The following is an 18,598-nucleotide window of genomic DNA, read 5'->3' as shown; positions in this document are numbered from 1 at the left end:
AATTTACAATATTTTGAATGTGTTAAATTTTTTTTTATTAATTTCACCATCTTCAGTGTATAGTATAGACAGACAGGTGCAGTGTCTATACTTCAGTGATATTGAACTGTTCTTCTTTTCTATGAAAAAAAAAATCAAATTGGTTGGAAAATGTTGGCATGTGGAAAAAATTTTCAAGTCCATTTGAACTTATAAAAATCAGTGAACAAAAATTGACTGAGGTCCCTTTTCACTGAACTGAAGCCAGTGAAGCCCCTCTGGCCTCTCAATCGCAATTTCAAATTTTCAATAAAGAAAGAATAACTATATACCTAGTAAAATCTTATGAAAAAAAACTTTTCAAGGTCAAGGCCTTCAAGGGCAGATTCCGACTGCTTTTGTTTTTTCAAAATTATTTGAATGGAACTTTTTTTTCTTTCTTTAATTAGAATTAAATTTTTTGGGAATTTTTAATTATTGTCCAAATTTTTCAAGCCTCATTTTTCAAAGAACAGTGAACTACCTACAGAATATTATCAATAATGTAGGTACCAAAGAGGAAACCTCCTTGAAAGTTAAAATATTAAACTTTTGTCTCAAGTTGTAATTTTTTTTTTGAAAATCATCTTTTTTGAATTTTGAAATTTTGAGATGGACAGAACAGTACCTAATTACAATAGTAATTTACAAGATTTACACAAGCCCCGAAAAGCCCTGATCACAGTTTGGGTTTCGGGGCTCACGTTCAGGGATTGGTTTTCAGAGGAAAAGGTTTCGGGCTTTGTAGGTTACAGTTTTTAAGGTTTTAGGACTTGGACATTTGGGCTTCAAGGAAATAATCGGAGCTTTTTCGGGTTTCGGTCCCTGGTCCTGGGCTGGGCATCGTCGCTGACTTTATTATTGAATTGATATTGAAATTGATTAGACTGAATTTCGAATTTGATTTGATTGATTTTGATATATGTATTTATTAATGATATTTGACTATGAATTTATTATTTATGAATTCATTGAATTCTGTACCTACTTACTTCAAAGTCCAACTCCAAAGCAAGCAAAAAGGATGGAAAGTTCATTCTTTTCGATTTTCAGTTTTCAGTTTTCACGTCATTGGAACGACGAGGCTTACAAGATCTTTCCAATGATTTAAGAATTTTAAAAAATGGACTTTTATCCTTTTCGCTTTGGGGTACAGAATTTGAGATTAAAAAAAATAAAAATAATAAAAATAAAAATTAAATAACCTATTTGGGCTATTTGAGGTTGAGGAGCTCATTGCAAAAATAGCCCTTGTCAAAAATGAAAATAAAAAACGAGCAAGGCAAAAAACCACTGTAAAGTCCTGAAGAAGTGGTATACTGTGTTCAAACCAATCAGTGATTTTTTGTTTTTTTCTATCAACTTGAGTAGATCGTGTTACTCTCAGAAAAACTTTTGGAGGGCTATAATACTGAATACTGATGCATTCATACAATGCAGTTGTTTAGTGACAATTGGGCTATTTTTGCAATGAGTTCGGCGCGGCGCTCCTCGTCCTCACTTCTTTTCTTTTCTTTGTTGTCTTTAGTCCTCAATTTCAATTTCAAACATAATTTGTATGGACTATGGACTGGATGACTGGAGATTGCGTAGGTAATGTAATAAAATGAATAATAATTAAAATGAAATAAATTACAATTTCTCCGATCTTAAGTCGAGTCTCAATCAATCTTAATCAATCTCAATCTCAATACTGAACACAGTTGTTTTTGAAAATTAATAATTATTCAACTAAGGTATTAATTAATTAGGTACCTATACCTACCTATCGAATGCTAGCTTTTATGCATTCAATATTCAGTTCACTTTTTATTTCTGTCTTCAACTGTTATGTAAAGTAGAAAAAATACCGAGGTAAGTCGTGTTCAAGTACATACATATATTCAATGAGTATTCCAAATTTCCAAATCATTATACTCATATGAGGAAAAATATAATGTAGATAGGTATGACAATAATCCGCTTGTTTAACCGCTCGTAATTTATTGAGAAACATGATTTATAAGTTTTTTTCAAAATGTGTAATATACTCAATTACTCATACTAAGTACCTAGTCATACTCCATTCATTTTCATTTAGCAGTTTAGTTTAGCACAGGAAATTAGGACTTAGGAGTAAGCATTTTGCATCAGGCGCCCTCTACAAAAATCGAGCTCACGTTTTCTTCCCAATTAGTTCTTCTCGAGTTCAAGACAAGTTCTGAAAATTTTCAATCTTTTTGACGTCATCATGTGACAAATAAATACCAATTTCATTTCGGAATTTAAACTTTTGATGAAAACTAGCGGCCTAGTAATAATTTTTCTTAAAATTGCGTAAAATAAAACTTGAGCTCGGTTTATGAAGTGATTTTAAAAAGTGTCGCTCACAAATGGGACGAGAAATTATGGATAGGCTTGTAATCCCCTTGAACATTTTTAATTTCGTTTCCTCCCACTAATATTTTGGGCTGATCGAACAGAACAGAAACGTGATCGTGAATACGTGATGATATGCACCATTGGGCATTGATGGCCGATGGGAGGGTGCATCAGCATCAATGCATCATTTAATGAATACCAAGTAGCAAGTACCTACTTCAGATTTTAAATTCAATCTTCATGATGACAAAAAAAAAAAAAAAAAAAAAATGAAAAAAACCACCCAAATAACGCAAAATTAAATTATGTCAAAGTCAATATATTTTATTTTCCAAAAGCTTCATCACGTTTTTGCACCTGCACCTTGATCAACGCGTTCCTAGGGATGCCCAGCCCAAGTAACCGTTGCTGAGTGCACGAACTGCTAAGCTATTCGTATCCTTCAATTTCTGAATAAAAATGGCCAATGAGAACAAACTTGAAGTCTGAAGAAATGAAGAACAATATTATAAAATTTTCATTTGTATTTTCAAAAATTCAAAAACAATAGGTATCATTTCATTTCTGATAAATTAAATCAAAAATCAAATTATTCAGAATCAAGGCTTTTTGAACTTGAAGTTTTTGTCTTTTAAATCCAGATCCACTGGCTCTTTTGTTTTCATGAATTTCATAAGAGCGATGGGGGTTTCGTCATCTTATTTGGTTAGCCTATCAAGATGGCCTACAGAAACTTTTTTTTCCCATACCACTTCCAGCATACACCACCCCCACCATTGGAAAAGTATTTACTGCAAGTAGCAAGTATCCACGTATCCTCCAATTTTTTATTTCAATTCAATAATATATTGCAGCCATGTTTCTTTTGCTCATTTTTAAATTTTTAATCGTTTCAGGAGGGTTTCCAATAGACTAAGTTCCTAAAAAAAATTGAAGTTTGAACAAAAATCGATAAAATGTAATTGACGAATTTGGCCTTGAAATCTACAGTTCTACTTCTACATCTACACATCTCACACACTTGTGATCTATTAATTTTTTTCATGGTTATACTTACTTTCTTTCTGTTTACGTAAAAAATTACACAGTTCTGACGAACATAGGTATATGAAATTTTGATCTATAATGTCTTCAAAAGTCTTTCAATAAAAAAATCCCTATCAGAAATTTGGGCGTTTCCTCACTTATGACTTAGGTGCATACATATTAGTCAACGTGTGAGCCATGTCATTTTTCAAAATGTGGATTTTTTACACGTAATGCATAGCATCTCTGTAGCGTAGGTACGTGTATGTACTTCCAACACGAAAAATACCTAATCGTAATATGTCAACAGTATCATAAAAAAAACATGAAAAAATGATGTTACGTTCATGTTCATGATTTTTGTAACTAAATTTTTTTCAGCAGTAGAAGTCTTCATTGATTTCTCTTTATATGTATTTAAAAAATAACGGAACGTGCGAAGGGCTCTCCACACTGCATTAATTAATTATGTACGTACGTTTACGATGGATAAAATTCCATAAAATTTGTACTCGACTGAAGTACCTATTCGATTAATTATATCTAATCTATTTCTTCACTTCAACGTTGAATAATACGACGATAATTTTATATATACCTAAGTGAATTTTGTGTACCTCGTGTAAGTAACTCTTGCCAATTCCATACTACAAAAGCTTATTTCTCACTCAATTTTTTTTTAAAGAAACCTAGGTAATTGGTGAAATTATAACTTTAATAAATGTATGAGAATGATTTATCATTATGCATACACATCTACTGGGTGCAGAAATGCAATTCTCGTCCAATCAGGGACACAGTCGAAAAGTAGGTATGGTATTCAAAATGTTGCATAAATTTGACCTGATATACGATGGACATATCGCTGAAAAATAAAATAAAAATAAACATTGGGGTAAAAAAAAAACAAATTTAGTTTTTATTTTGAATTAGGATACAGATTCATATTTATAATTGCCAAATACCGAGTATTTACTCTGAAAATAAAATAATAATTAATAATAATAATAAATAATAAACAAATACTGAGTCTCCATTTGAATTCGGACCTCGTTCAGGAATTTTCTTAAAAAGCATGAGTAGGTAAGTGGTCCTGCATCCCATAAACATAGCATTGCTATCACATGATTTCAACCTACATCTTTATTCTAAACTATAGGTATCTATGACAATTTTATCGCAGGAAAAAAAAATTTCTAATTTAAATTTTAAAAATCCGACGACCAATCTTTTTCTTTGTATATCAAGTTCTTTATACTTCGGCTGAAGGGACAACCTAAAATAAAATATAAAACGCATATTAAAGAAAATGATTCAGAGATCTAATTACAAGCTAATAATCATCGATAAAACTTCATCATGGTCTGAGCACCTTTTGATGTTTTGAAAAATAAAATTAACTAGGGTGCGTTGTGCTGTTTCTGTTTGCTCTAGTCCTTCCCGATCAAATCGTACAATTTCGCATTTTCGATCAACTTTCCGCAAGGTTTCACGAAACAACCCAAAGGTTGGCTCTGCATTTTATTTTTTTCCTTCATCAAGGTCGATGCTGGAGAAAGTTTCGTCCTATTTCCGTATGAGCAAATCACTGAAAATTCAGAGGTGAGTTAGCGTAATATGTATTTTTCTTCATTTTCTTCAAAATACCTACCTACCTTTTTTTTAAAAATTGATTTTTCAGTTGCCTATTCTGTAAAAGGCAAAAGCGATCAACGTCCATTCGATACAGTTTTTCTGAAAGCCTCTATCACAGCCATCCAGGTATCTGGACATCTTATAAGCTTAAAACTCCTCAGAGACGATGGATTGACGTCGAGTTCGTTCAACTCGAGCTGTAAATATGAAAAATTGAAATAAAATTGATCGCATAATGGTCAAAGTCTACGTACAAGCGTACTCACAAGATATTGAATCTTCATCATAAATATGCCGGCAATGCTTAAATTTAAAACAAAGGAGGAAACACCGAAGCCGAACACGCACAATGAACTCCTCATTTCAATCAATTTTATTTTTCATTCATTTTTTTAAAAAAAAATTCCCAATGCAACGTTGTCGTATTTTCTGAAAAATGGCGGAGTTGGATTTTACGCCATTTTTACCGTAATTTTGCTGATTTGAAATTCATTTTTTAAAACTTTCACACGTTAATTTATCTAATTGATGTTGTATTTCATGTCAAGAATACTTTTATAGCTGAAAATTAATTAACATATCTTGATTAAGGTTAAATTTGCTAATAAACTTCTTCGAAAACGAACCTTGCAAATTTACTGCTGAAATCTTCTCTTCGATTTGGCAACTTGGTGAAAGATACCCCTTATCGACGAAATTCGTAATCTTCTCTGTATCTTCGACTTCGAGTAATGAATGCAATTTTTTTCTGATTATTTTTATTTAGAAATCTGTAATAATTTCGTAATTAGTTCGGAGTTTTGATTAGAATTTATTGATGTTAATTGTTCTGCAATACCATCTAATGTGAGTTTTAATTGATGAACTCGTGTTGTGCCGCAAGTATGACTTTACATCTGTCTGACTCCGAAGCAAAATATTATTCGTGCTTTCGTGATGTTATGTAGGTTCGATTGACATTTTATTTCGAAAAGTAATACCACATTTTCACGGTGAGTGCTTCCATTTGTTTTTTTATTCATTTGGTGATTTATTCAACGATATTCCAGTGTTCAAAAATGTACCTAGCTAATTCGACGTATGAAGAAAATAAAATGATAATAGGACAACGTACGGTATAAACGTTTCATTATGGTTTTTTTTTTCGTCACATATCGATGAGAAATGTACAAGAACTCGTATCAGACGAAATTCTACTTCGTATCCTGTTTAAAAATTCACATAACTTGACATTTTTGCCATTCTACTATACAAATAGCATCGTTTATGTCAAAGTTCCCTCGCACCAAAATAGATACACTTTTTCAATATTTTATCTCTAATTAAAAATAAAGCTTTTCGTTTTGAAAAAAAGTTAATTACACGTAATCCGAAGTGATAAAATATTAATTTTTATTTTTTGTTTTCGAGATTCGTTTAAAAATAAACTTCACATAATCTTACAATACGTCGTTGTACTTTAAAACCTGTTTTAAAGATGAAAAAAAAATGTAAACATCGTAAAAAAAAATTGATTCCTGAAATTCTGCAATTGGTTTACGCAGCGGAAATACTTTAGTAAGTAAATCCGACAAAACATATGTCAAGGTGAATTTTCATAAACGTGTAATATAATGACAAAGATTTAGATGTAGCTTTATAATGCCAAGAAAAGAAAAGTGTATTTTTAAAACGGCTCCGAAACCTCATTTTGAAATCCACTGTCTTGGCGTTCACGTTTCATTGCTTACATACTTAAGCGTTACTTAATTTATATTGTTTTTAATTACATTATATTTTTACCTATTGTTTTTGATCGAACGCTTGCGCATCCGTTTGTGATGATTTTTTTTTTTGGTAGCTGCGCGTTTATTTTGAATTTCACCAAATAAATCGTATTCTGAAGTATACACATAGGCTAATAATGTACCTATTATTCTGTTTACAGCTTATTAAAAACATCATCCGTGTCAGAATGTTGTGATCTGGTTGTAAATCATTCATCATGAGGGTTGTTGCACTTATAAGTGGTGGAAAGGATAGCTGTTATAATTTACTCCAATGTGTCGCAGCTGGACACGAAATTGTCGCTTTGGCTAACTTGCAACCTAAAAGCAAAGGTAAAATACGCTGGAAAAATATCCCATCGTATGCAAGTACTCGTACACGTTTAATTAAACGATAAAAATCAAATTACAGATGAATTGGATAGCTTTATGTACCAAACCGTCGGTCATCAAGGAGTTGATTTGTACGCAGAAGCAATGGGGTTACCTTTATTTAGAGAAGAAACGAGTGGAGTTGCCCACCATCATCACAAATGGTATACGCCGACAGAAGGAGACGAAGTCGAAGACCTTTACAATCTATTAGCCAGAGTAAAGGTTAGATTTTTAAAATAAATGCTCTTTTTGTATTCCTCTATGTTCATCGATTTACATCCTGCGTATTTTTTTCCAGAATGAAATCGATTTTGATGGCGTTTCCACCGGCGCTGTTCTATCAGACTATCAACGATTAAGAGTAGAGAATGTGTTAGTTGAATATATCTACGTAGAAAAAAAAATACTACCATAAAAGCACGCAGATGTCTTAACGATTGATTGATTTAGGTGTTCAAGACTGGGTTTAGTATCGTTAGCTTACTTATGGCGGCGCGATCAAGGCGAATTATTGCAAGAGATGATCGACAGCGGAGTAGAAGCAGTCGTCATCAAAGTAGCTGCCCTAGGGCTGGATCCGAATAAACACTTGGGCATGCGATTAGTCGAAATACAACCTCATTTAATTAAAATGGTAAATAATATTATTTTATTACTCGAACAGAACCCATATATGATTTGTAGTTGGTGTAATTAGCGTTGGCTTTCATCGAGGATGCGATACTTAGTACGTAGAACGATGGACAGTTCCCCCCAAAGCCAGGATTTAGCGATTAGAAGCTTTTTTATAGTGATTGTACAACGAACAAGTGTATTTTGATCGAGTTGAGTTCATCGATGTTTTTTTTTTTTTTTTTGAAAAAAAGAGGAAATTATTTTATTCGAGTCGATAGCGTTGAGGTAATTTAGTGTGTTCTTGACATTAAGTAATTAATTTCCAGAATCAAAAATACGGATTAAATATTTGTGGAGAGGGCGGCGAATACGAAACGTTTACACTCGACTGCCCATTCTTTAGAAAAAGAATCGTCATGTAAGTATTTTTACGTGTACAATAAGTACCTAAAGCCTAAAGGGTTATATTGTTTGTTTCTCGCATCTCATTTCGTCTTCCAATTATCGCAGTGTCTTGTTTGTATTAATTTTGCACGTGCAAATTCGACACTGTTGCCTAATACATACATATTAAATATTATTAATCAGTTGCGCTTTTACAATATTATTTAACTCGATAATGAAATATGATTTTTTTATCGATAGTAAATATTTAAGCGACTTTGTTGGTAGCAAGTTGAACATAGTTATTTATCTGGTTTGTTTATTATCGCGGTTACTTTCGCGATTAGACGCAGTTTGTTGTTAGTGGGAAATAGAAAAATAAAATTAATCGAGGTCATTCGTGCTGTCAGAATTTTACTACCGAGAAATCCTATACCAATGTGGACATCGGTGCTCTAAATCTGGGGATTTTACTCGTACTCACGTGTGTGTGTGTGGGTTATTGGGTCGTACATTCGGTAGCCATGCGTGATTTAATCATCTACGCGTATTGGTATTAAATATGCATACCTATGTAGTTGTAAGTCTAAAATCGTCCAGAATTTTTTTCGCCTGTTAGTTCTAAATTGATTTTGTGGGTGGTGGGTTGTTTCGCTGAGGTTTATTAGCGAAGGTATTTTTGTTTTTTTTCCTAATCTGATAGGGAAAGAGAGATTGGAAAACTTCGGTATTTTGTAATTAAAATACGTTTTTGCTTTGTACGTGAAGTATTGAAAAAATGATTTTAATTCATTTATCTACATGCAAATTGTTAATTAATGTTTCGTTTTATTTGAATGAATCATTTTTCGCCCTATTTGGGTGAACCTATTCGATCGTCATGAACTATGATAGGAATTCTGAGATGCTTCTCAAGAAATAAGGTTATCTTTCGCGAATAGTACTAGTTTTTGATTGATTATTAGAGAGATGATTTATTTTACAAATCACGATCCTAGTTCAATCAGAGAAAATTAGTCATTTCGGAAATGATTCACTCCTACGTTGTTGGAAGAATTTATTACTACCGAGTTGTTATTCGATAAATATTATTATTCAGATCATTCCCGAGTAATTGTTTATTTTCATGAAAGCGAAATCAATGTACTAATGTGACTACTTAATCGCCATGCATAATGATTCAGAAATGTTTCATAGTTCGTTTATTTATTTTATGACGAGTTGAACGAATGAACTTTCTATTTTCTTAAACTTGTTCTAGCAAGGGAACTACTCGAGATCTTAGGCTCCGATTTGAAAAAGAAATCGATTTTTGGAGAGCACGGTTCAAAACTCATCATAACAAAAATTTCACGTTCATCTCTATTTCAGTCGATTTTTCATTGGAAAATCATTTTTTCAGTCGAGGTGTTAAATTTTGAAATCCCATCATTTTTGTAGATTAAAGTTTGTTCTTGAAAATATCGATCTTCTTTGGGCCTCTCTCCTCATTTTCCAGCAATTTTCAAAATTAAATCGAAACTAGCAAATTTTTTGGAAAATTAAAAAAAAAATCAAAATGCTCATACATACATTCTTGATGATTTAACTTCCTACAGAGGGGGAATTTTTTCGGGTCGATTATTGACCTGGCAATTTCGAATTTTGCACTCCTGTTGAATTAGATTCAAAATTTCAACCGAATTGTATGGGGAAAAAAAGGGAAAAAAGGGTGTCAACTTACACCTTTTTTTTCAGCTGTCTCTGTAAAGAATCAACGAACCCGGCTCATTTTTGATCTATATTCAAGAGAACTCACCAGAACCCCCCCTTTCCCTCGACTCTGGAGTCTCCAATTGAAACGAAACTTATCTTGGTCGACAGAAGACCTCAAAAAACCCTCCTCCAATTTTCAGCTGCTGGATTTGGTTTATTTTTGAATGAAGGTTGTGTTTTGAATACCTACCTAATCGACTGATATCACCATTTGCTGGATCCGGCGAAATCCAAGTTCTGGCCGGAATCCTGGATCTGGCCAATGGTGATATGAGTCGATCAGGTATCAAATTTACATCCTTCGACTAAAAATTTGAGCTGCTGAAGTTCATATGGTGGGAAAATATGACGATTTTTTGAATTTATACCGATTACGATGAAGAACAAAAACTTCAAGAAATCGCCAAAAATTCAAAAATAAACATCTCCAGCTAAAAATTGAGGGATGGGAATTTTTCAAGGTGGATCAGTCTCATTCAACGCTTTGCAGAGCAGAAAGAGTTGAATTTTTTTTGACCGAAACCAAGAAAAATTTGAAGAATGCGCTTTCCAAAAATCCAATAGTTCGAGTGGTTGCCTAGTTTTTGACTCTTCTTAAAATTTTAAATTCAAAAATGATTTCAGGGTTTGTTTGAAAAGTCGATGATAAAACTAAAATTACCCTCGTCCCTTTGACCAATTGAAAATTTGAATTTTTTTTGACAATTTTGAGGGTATTATTCAAGGTTCTTGTTGACTGAAGTCATTGATGCAATAAAATAGAACTCAATTTGGCAAAATGGTGCAAAAATTTTTAAAAAATTCTAAAAAGGCCATTTTTCAAAAAATTGAAAAAAAAACAAGCTGAACACTATCATTACTTTTCATTTAACAAAATACTAGTCCGATCGCAAAACGCAGCTCATATTCGAAATCAGCCCTATCGAATTAGTCCAAACCGTCATTGAAAATGCAAAATTTGCTATTGTACAGCCGTTTTCTTTTCGCATACTCCGAGTAACTCCGAGTAAAAACGAGGTATTGATTCCTGACATTTTCACACTTACGCTACAGTGCAAGTGCAAAAATGTCAGGAACCGACACCTCGTTTTTACTCGGAGTTACTCGGAGTATGCGAAAAGAAAACAGCTTACAATGACAGTTTAATCAAAGAATGTGTTTTTCAAACATCAACTTTTTCAATTTGGTTAGTTAGGGGGGCAATAAATATCTTGTAGAAAATCCTGCAAAAATTTCGGAGTGAAAGTCATTTTTTGATTTTTCGTGAGTTTCTAAAAATTAAAATTTGGCTCAGATTTGATTTAAGTGCTCTTTTTGGCCTCCTGAATTCATCTGTGGTGAGTTTAAGCCATTTTAACGCCTCAAGCGAATTTTTAGGCTTTGAAAAAAAAACATTTTTGAAAATATTATAGATTTGGATTGCTAATAAGAACAGATTTTGAAAATTTGTGTCTGAATCGATTGAAAAGGTTAGAAAGACGATGAGCTTTCGAAATTCGAAATCGATGGGTTGAAAATTAAGTATAAAACAAGTTTCAACTTTTATTGAATTCGTAAATAAGAAATTTTTCATTTTTTTGGTAAGAAAATTTTAGATTTGAATCTACAGAAATTGATTTTGAAAACTTGTGCCCAAGTCGATCAAACGGATTACAAAAACAGTAAATGAAATTTCATAGGTGCTAAATTTCATTTTGGACCTTTTTTTGGTCAAGTTTTTCAAAACTTGAAAATTCAAAAATCCGCTAGGGTGTTAGAACGACTTAAAATTCCCACCAATTAATTCAGAAGGTTGAAAATTCAAAAATGAAATTAATTTAGCTCCTGAAATTTCATCTTGTTATGTATTTTTTGTGCTCTTTCAATGAGGTTGGGATAACTCCCCTCTTCAGTAAAAAATTTGAAATTATTTTTGTGTTATTTTTTGCGTTATTTTTTATGCATTACTGTCGACAAGCCATAACATGAAGTCTTGGGACCATTATGGTCCAACTCCAAAGACCGCAAAATAAATCTGAATAAATTTTTTCAGGATATATGATATCAATTTAGAAAATTGAGCTTTTATTTTTGCTCTCTACGCGAAGCTTTTTCGTGTAAGAAAAACAAAACTGCTTTCATAGATTCATTTTTAAAAAAATCATGTAAACGAATATTTTATCATATAAGTATATATTTTTTTTACATTTTATTAATGATAATCTTACTTGATTCATATCATCCATTCCATTTATCGAATTGATTTCTCATCGAACTAACTTCATTTTAAATATTTTTATACATGCAATAAATTCGTAATCGAAACATTCAACATATTAATTTTCAAAATAGGGCGAATTTTTCAACTAATTAAACGGTCGTTGTTTTGTGTTTGTTTTGCAGAGACGAATTCGATACTGTGATACATTCTGACGATGCGTTTGCGCCAGTTGGTTATCTTAATTTTAAAAAACTTTTATTAGTCGATAAACTGGTAAGCATTAAAATCTATTATTCTGTAAAAAAAATTCACATCGCCAAATAAAAAAATAGTCGTTTTTTTGAAAAATTAATTCGTTTATATTTTCAATTTACAGGATTCTGGCGAACCGCAAAATTTGTCCGATTTGATTACATCGGTCAAGGGTCCATTAGAATACGTAAGTGATCTAGAACTACCGGATGAGCAACTTGTCGATAATTCTAATGAAGGTGATACTTCAAAAGACGTTAACGACGGATCTTCGTGTAATTCAGTCGTCGCTCAGGATGTAAGTAGCATACTTTTCATCGTAAAAATTGAATTTTATCATCATAATCTAAGATTTAATAACGAAATTATTCATTGTTTTTTTGAATTCAGCGCTGTGATATAAAAATATTTCAAAATCTGTCCCCCAAAGTGCACCTGAACAATTCGGGATGGTGCTGGATCGGCCCACTGGTTGGTAATAGTACCGATGCTCTAGTAGCCTTACAAGATATTTTGGATAAATTAAAAGGTACGCGTTTAGAAGACAAATTCCCCCTGTGCACTTTTAAAAACAACTTTAACTCGATAACATGGCTTTTACAGATCTGCTCCAGGCCAACCAGTTCTCCGTCAGAGATTTAGTTTCAGTTACCTTATTCGTTAGTGACATGTCACAATACTCGAAAGTCAATTCAGCATACGTAAATGTGATAGACATAAATAAAGCTCCGGTACGTGTCTGCGTCGAAACACAGTTACCGGAGACGTCTCCTATCCTAATGGAAGCTCTCGCTCATAAGGCTATCAACGCCAGTCCTACTCAAAACGAAAGACGAACTATGCACGTTCAAAGTATATCCCATTGGGCTCCTGCCAATATCGGCCCTTATAGCCAAGCCATCAAAGTAGGAGATATTATATACGTCGCTGGACAAATCGCATTAGTGCCTGGTATTATGCAAATGGTCGATGGTGGCATTTTCCAAGAGTGCAGGTTGGCTTTAAGGCACGTCGGACGTATTATCAACGCCATTGATCAAAATACTTTACTGCGTGATGTTGTTCAAGTAAGATATTCTTGTTTGAGAATACATTATTTCTGTAGACCTGTTTATTGAAAAAGAAAATAACGGACGGTGTGGTGTGTCTTTTCTTTAGGTGATCTGTTACGTTACTGAAGCCGAATTCATCCGTCCAGCTCGCAAAGAATGGGAAAAGAGGTCGAATAATGCCATCGCTGATTACATCGTGGTTCCTGCCTTGCCCAGAAACGCCAATATCGAATGGCAAGTTTGGGCTCATCGTGGAAATGCCAGGTTTCAATGTGAGTTTCGTCGATGTCATGGTTTTTTTTTTTTATTTTTTTACAATTTACTGTACATGGATTCATTTCGATGTTGGTTACTGATACATCTGCTTGAGTAGGAAACCGTAATAGGTATTCTATGTGAAACCGAATGATTTTGTAGGAAGACGGTTTCTACCTAAATTTCTCTGTGTACGTGTAGCAATGTTGTTTGATTTTTTTTTTCGATGGAATCTTAATTTTTTTATGGGTATTTTATTTATCTAGAAGAGTCATTTGATTTCAATTTCTTCAAATTTTTGCCTTTGATACTTCGATTGCGTTATGTCAGGTTCTAGTAGGTCTGACAATAAATTGAGCTCATCGGTTCACTGTTCAACTTCTTAAATAAGGAACTTTTGGTTTTTGATTTTGATTCATCAATAATTTTTAAGAAGGATTAAAACGTGAAAGAATTGAAAAAAAAATTAAAAAATCTAAAAAATATGATAAAATGATCAAACGAACAAAAAAAAAACAGAAAGGAGTCTGAAAACTGAAAAAAAATTTACAACGTCATACCCCTACCCCCCTCCCTCCTCCCAAAGAAAAAGTAATTCAGAACGAAGTAAGGACAGATAAGAATTTAGAGATTCAAAAAAATAAATTTACAACACAGAAAGGAACCAAAAAAATTGTAAAAGAAATAAAGATCTTGAACATTACTTTTATAGGAACTAAAAAGCAAGGGAAAATGTCCAAGAGAATGAGAAAAACCAGAAAAACCAAAACAATGCATGGAAAGAGTAGAACCTAAAAAAAGAAACAGAAGTTGAGACGATGAAAAAGGACGAAAAAATAGTTAGAAAAATGAAGGGAAAAGAACCAAAAAATTAGGAAAAATATTATAATAAACTTTGATGATTGACATGTAAATATTCTCAAAAATGAGATTTAAAGAATTCAAATTATAGGCAGTTAAAAGAAAAGAAATTAAGTATTAAAAAAAAAACTAAGAAAAGGAAACTGGAAAAACCTAACGAAGTGAATCAAACAAACTTTTTTATAAAATGGAAATAAACCAAATTAAACTGAAAAAATATTGAAAATGAAAACAATTTTAAAAATCAAAAGAAGCGAAAGTAACTAAAAATTGTAGAACCTTTCCCCCTTCTCCTCCTCGATAAAAGCTACCGTGAAATGTATTGAAAACCAAAAGAAACAAAAATATTATAGGGGGAAAGAAATCCCAATAAACAAGAATTTAAAAAAAAATTTCTGAGAACAAAAAAGTACATTAAAAAACAAAAAAAAGTTGGGATTTTGATAAAAATTAAAGAAAATAACGAAAAAATGATGAAGTAAGAACTGAAAAAATTTGAAAAAATGAAAAAGAAGTAAGAAATTTGTTTAATAACAAACGGAAAATTGTTTTTAAAAAAACAAAAGAAAACAGAAAATCTACTAAAAAATTAAAAATTGAAAAAAACCATAAATTAAGTACATACATAAATTGAAAATTGAAAAAAAAACATCATAAACAACTGAAAAACAATGAAATAAAACAAAAAAATCAAAATAAAATTCGAAAATTGAAAATATCGGAAAATTGCTCGCAGCAGAACAGCAAAATTTTCATTAGAACGGAATAATTTGAAAAAGAAGCTACAAGTATGAAAAAATAACAAATGAAATTGACAGAAAAATTTTAAAAAATGAAAGAAGATGAGAAAAGAATTATGTAGACTAAAAAACATGTTACAACTTTTACAAGAACAAAGAGAATTGAAAAAATAGCAAACGAAGAAAACGAAAAAAAAAACAAAAAAATTTGGAAAAATATTGCAGGATCAGAAAACTTGAAAAAGAGCAAAAAAACGAAAAATCGTCAAGATAATGAAAAAAGTTGAACGATTAAAAAGTACGAAAAAAGACAACCAATGCATAAAATATTTATGTATTGAGAATTTAATTTCAAAAAAAAAAAAAAATGCAGAAAACTGAGCAAAAACCAACATAATTAAAAAAGTGTTGAATAATCACTAAAAACGCTCCAGAAAGATCACTGAAAAAAAAGAGCACAGAGAAGACTTGAGCATTTTTTTGAAAATGTACATTCGCGATCGTGAAACTCAATTCTTACTTGAAGATCATCAAACATTTAGGAGAACGTAGAAATTTCACAATTTTTTCCAAAATTTAAGCAATAATGGGTAAATTAGGTACGTTTTATGGTATATTATTCATCAGTGTTTTTGAGACGCTGCGGATCTGAATATCAACACATTCTCAATCCTTTTCAGATGAAAAACCCTCTTCGATGATTTTTAAAATATTTTTTATGTGGGGGAGAAGGAGGAATGAACATCAAGTCGTCTTTTTTCTTTCTGGTAGAGCCTTCAAGATTCAAAACTGAATTACAATTTTATCGGTTTCAGTTCTGGTTTTTAGCTTTAGCTTTTCCTGTTTCAGTTTCTGTTTTGGATTCAATTTTTTTTCTGATTTTTATTTTTTCCCCTTCAAAATTAGTGATTCAAAAAATTGAAATGTCATCAGAAATAATTTTCAAGGCATCGAACAGTCTTCAGACACGAAAAAATATCACCCTCTTTAAATTATCAAGTCATGTACTGTACATATGACCATGAACATGACCTTTTTTTTGCTCATTTCAGTCAGATCTACAATCTGGTAAAATGAAAAAATTGACATGTTGTCGAATCATCTTGTGAATGTATATTTTGTGTGTAAACTAAAGTTAATTTAGGGAATGCATAGTTTGCTTTAAAAATATGACGTCCGTTCGTATTTAAATTTTTTTAATTCTTACCCGTTGTATTTTAAATTTCAGACGAAGAAACTGGATGCAGAATTGATAAAAGACACAAAGCCTTCTTGCGTAGAAGATTTAATTACGAGAATACAGTTTCAGCTGTTGTTTGCTATTTAACTAGAGGTATGAAACTTTCGATGCTATTTTTTAAAAAAATTTTTCATATACTTATCCTCTTGAATCGACTTATTTCTAATATTCGCAATTTTCTTCACTTCAGATAACGGCGCCAGCGTCGAAGGTGATATTTCAGTAGAAACTGAAGAAGCAGAACCATTACAACAGTTTCACATAGAACAAGTGTTGAAATACACGCTGGCTAAACTGATGAGCGGCGAGCCCCAACCAGTTGATTCTGTCTGCAGTCTCAGAGTATTCTATCCGATTAGCCAACAATTAATTTTAAACCACGTGCATGACTTATTGATTAAATTAACCGAAAGTATACCTATGACATATACAATGGTACCGGTCATCCAGCTGCATAGCGTTAATACGGTATTATCACTCTGTGCTGTTAGACATAATTAACTATTTTTAATTTGAATTACCTATATTATAAGTTGTTTTAGTTTTAATTCTAGTCAGGTTTACCTTCGTTATTATTTTTATTCAAATTTTTTCGATTTGGATCTATTATTTTTTAAATTCCCTCTTCTTTTTTGTTTTTAAATTTTGCATTTTAGATCACCGTCAAAGTAGAATAGAATGTGGGCCAGTTGAGTAGCGATATCTGAATACAGCTGAAATTTTATTACGAACGTCGCCTTAATTTTGAACTTCTTTGAATTGAACCAATTTTAAAATTATCGTTCCAAAATTTCCTAACCGTAGACCCCTTGGAATTTCAAATTAAGCATCACGTTTGTGACGTATCTGCTCATAAGATATAACCGAGTTCGAGTTAATAATTATCGGTTGTGATGACAATTCGTTTTTTATTTTTTAAAATTTTATTTTTCAAACTGAAGTTCAACTACTATCTTACCTTCCTGGCGATCTACAGAGTGTAGACGTTTATTCAACGTGAGAAACGTAGAGTTAAGACAACGCCCGAGTAATTGATTTCCCTCGTGAATGTTTCAAGTTTCGAATTATTTGAAATATGTGATAATAAAGGATTCGTTATACATACCTCTCTGTACACGTAAACGGGGTTACGTGATACTGCCATTAAACGAATCCAAAATACACGCGGGAAACCGTAGTTTAAGAGGTAAATCTGACAAATTCATGTTCATGTAATACTATTTTTATCGGATCAAATAAGAATGTTTGATATTATTACGATTTATTATGTAAGACGTTTTGTTTTCGTTTTTTTTTCTTTTTCATTTGTCTGTCCTTTTTGATACCAAGTACCTAATCTGTCTGACTGTTACGTAATCAGAGCCAATTTTTCGTTGTGAATTTTTAGAATGCATTCATACAATTTCATATTTCTTACATTATACGTACCTTAATACCTTACCCTACATTAATTACATTATAAAGCTGCATACACGAGTTACTACGAAATGGATGTTGTATTTTTTTTTATTTATTTATTTTTTTAATTAGTCGTATCGAAGATTTTTAATTCGAAGGATTTATTTACTTATACCATTTGCTTTTAGCATTCGGTGCATTGTAACAGCTTTTTTATATGCGAGATGCTTAGATTGATCTGATTTCATCGAATCTTTCGCGTAGCTTAAGCTTTTTATTAATTTTTACTTCACGTCGTTCGTTAATTATTTTTACATACTATTACCGTTGTGAAAAAATAATTACATTTTGGATATTGTTCGTTGGTTCGTTCTTCTCGTGTGTAATTTCGCCATAATATCACCGTGCAGTTTTTTGTTTTTAATTTTTTTTTTCTAGACTGATGTCTTTGTATAAGCTAAAAGGTTACCTACACAATTGCAAATGTTTGCCTTGTTTCTTGTTATATTGTCAATATATTTATTTTTTTAAACTTTTGTTCGTTTGATTTTTTTACTTTATTGTTGAAGGAGTGTTATTTAGAGCTAAAAACGGTAATGAGTGCACGAGTCTATGTAAAATGTTGTATTTGTGATTGAATTAAGATTAGAGAAATTAACCAACAA

General features: G+C 31.9%; 1 protein-coding gene and 1 long non-coding RNA gene across 4 annotated transcripts; one reads left to right on the top strand and one right to left on the bottom strand.

Moving 5' to 3' along the window:
* Positions 1 to 4,301: 4,301 nt before the first annotated feature.
* Positions 4,302 to 5,799, bottom strand: LOC135833359 (uncharacterized). Of its 2 annotated transcripts, XR_010556455.1 has the most exons (5): positions 5,667 to 5,799; positions 5,307 to 5,601; positions 5,061 to 5,237; positions 4,778 to 4,993; positions 4,302 to 4,681 (listed from the first exon to the last, which is right to left on the bottom strand). It is a non-coding gene; the product is annotated as an uncharacterized LOC135833359 (long non-coding RNA). The 2 variants fall into 2 exon arrangements; XR_010556454.1 differs by lacking the exon at positions 5,667 to 5,799 and having other exon boundaries at positions 5,307 to 5,605.
* A 14-nt stretch (positions 5,800 to 5,813) lies between these two features.
* Positions 5,814 to 18,465, top strand: LOC135833358 (uncharacterized). Of its 2 annotated transcripts, none has more exons than XM_065347115.1 (13): positions 5,814 to 6,032; positions 6,968 to 7,139; positions 7,219 to 7,403; positions 7,480 to 7,553; positions 7,632 to 7,815; positions 8,123 to 8,214; positions 12,318 to 12,408; positions 12,512 to 12,685; positions 12,778 to 12,916; positions 12,991 to 13,454; positions 13,546 to 13,711; positions 16,524 to 16,628; positions 16,726 to 18,465. In XM_065347115.1, the coding sequence occupies exons 2-13, from the start codon at positions 7,025 to 7,027 to the stop codon at positions 17,034 to 17,036; spliced, it is 2,100 nt and encodes a 699-aa protein (XP_065203187.1). In that variant the 5' UTR covers positions 5,814 to 6,032; positions 6,968 to 7,024; the 3' UTR covers positions 17,037 to 18,465. The 2 variants fall into 2 exon arrangements, with proteins under 2 accessions (XP_065203187.1, XP_065203188.1); XM_065347116.1 differs by lacking the exon at positions 5,814 to 6,032 and adding an exon at positions 6,764 to 6,876.
* Positions 18,466 to 18,598: the final 133 nt, after the last annotated feature.

The sequence above is a fragment of the Planococcus citri genome, chromosome 1, assembly GCF_950023065.1.
Source record: "Planococcus citri chromosome 1, ihPlaCitr1.1, whole genome shotgun sequence".
In the NCBI taxonomy this organism is placed as follows: domain Eukaryota; kingdom Metazoa; phylum Arthropoda; class Insecta; order Hemiptera; family Pseudococcidae; genus Planococcus; species Planococcus citri.
The sequence above is the reverse complement of the archived record's forward strand: the minus strand, read 5'-3'. Positions and strand labels throughout refer to the sequence as shown.

What these genes read in the sequence shown, in the direction of transcription:
- LOC135833358 (XM_065347115.1), top strand. Translation starts at nt 7,025, where the DNA reads ATGAGGGTTGTTGCACTTATAAGTGGTGGAAAGGATAGCTGTTATAAT. An exon ending in CGATTAAGAGTAGAGAATGT is followed by an intron (nt 7,554 to 7,631) that starts GTTAGTTGAATA and finishes TGATTGATTTAG; the next exon opens with GTGTTCAAGACTGGGTTTAG. An exon ending in TTTAGAAAAAGAATCGTCAT is followed by an intron (nt 8,215 to 12,317) that starts GTAAGTATTTTT and finishes TTTGTTTTGCAG; the next exon opens with AGACGAATTCGATACTGTGA.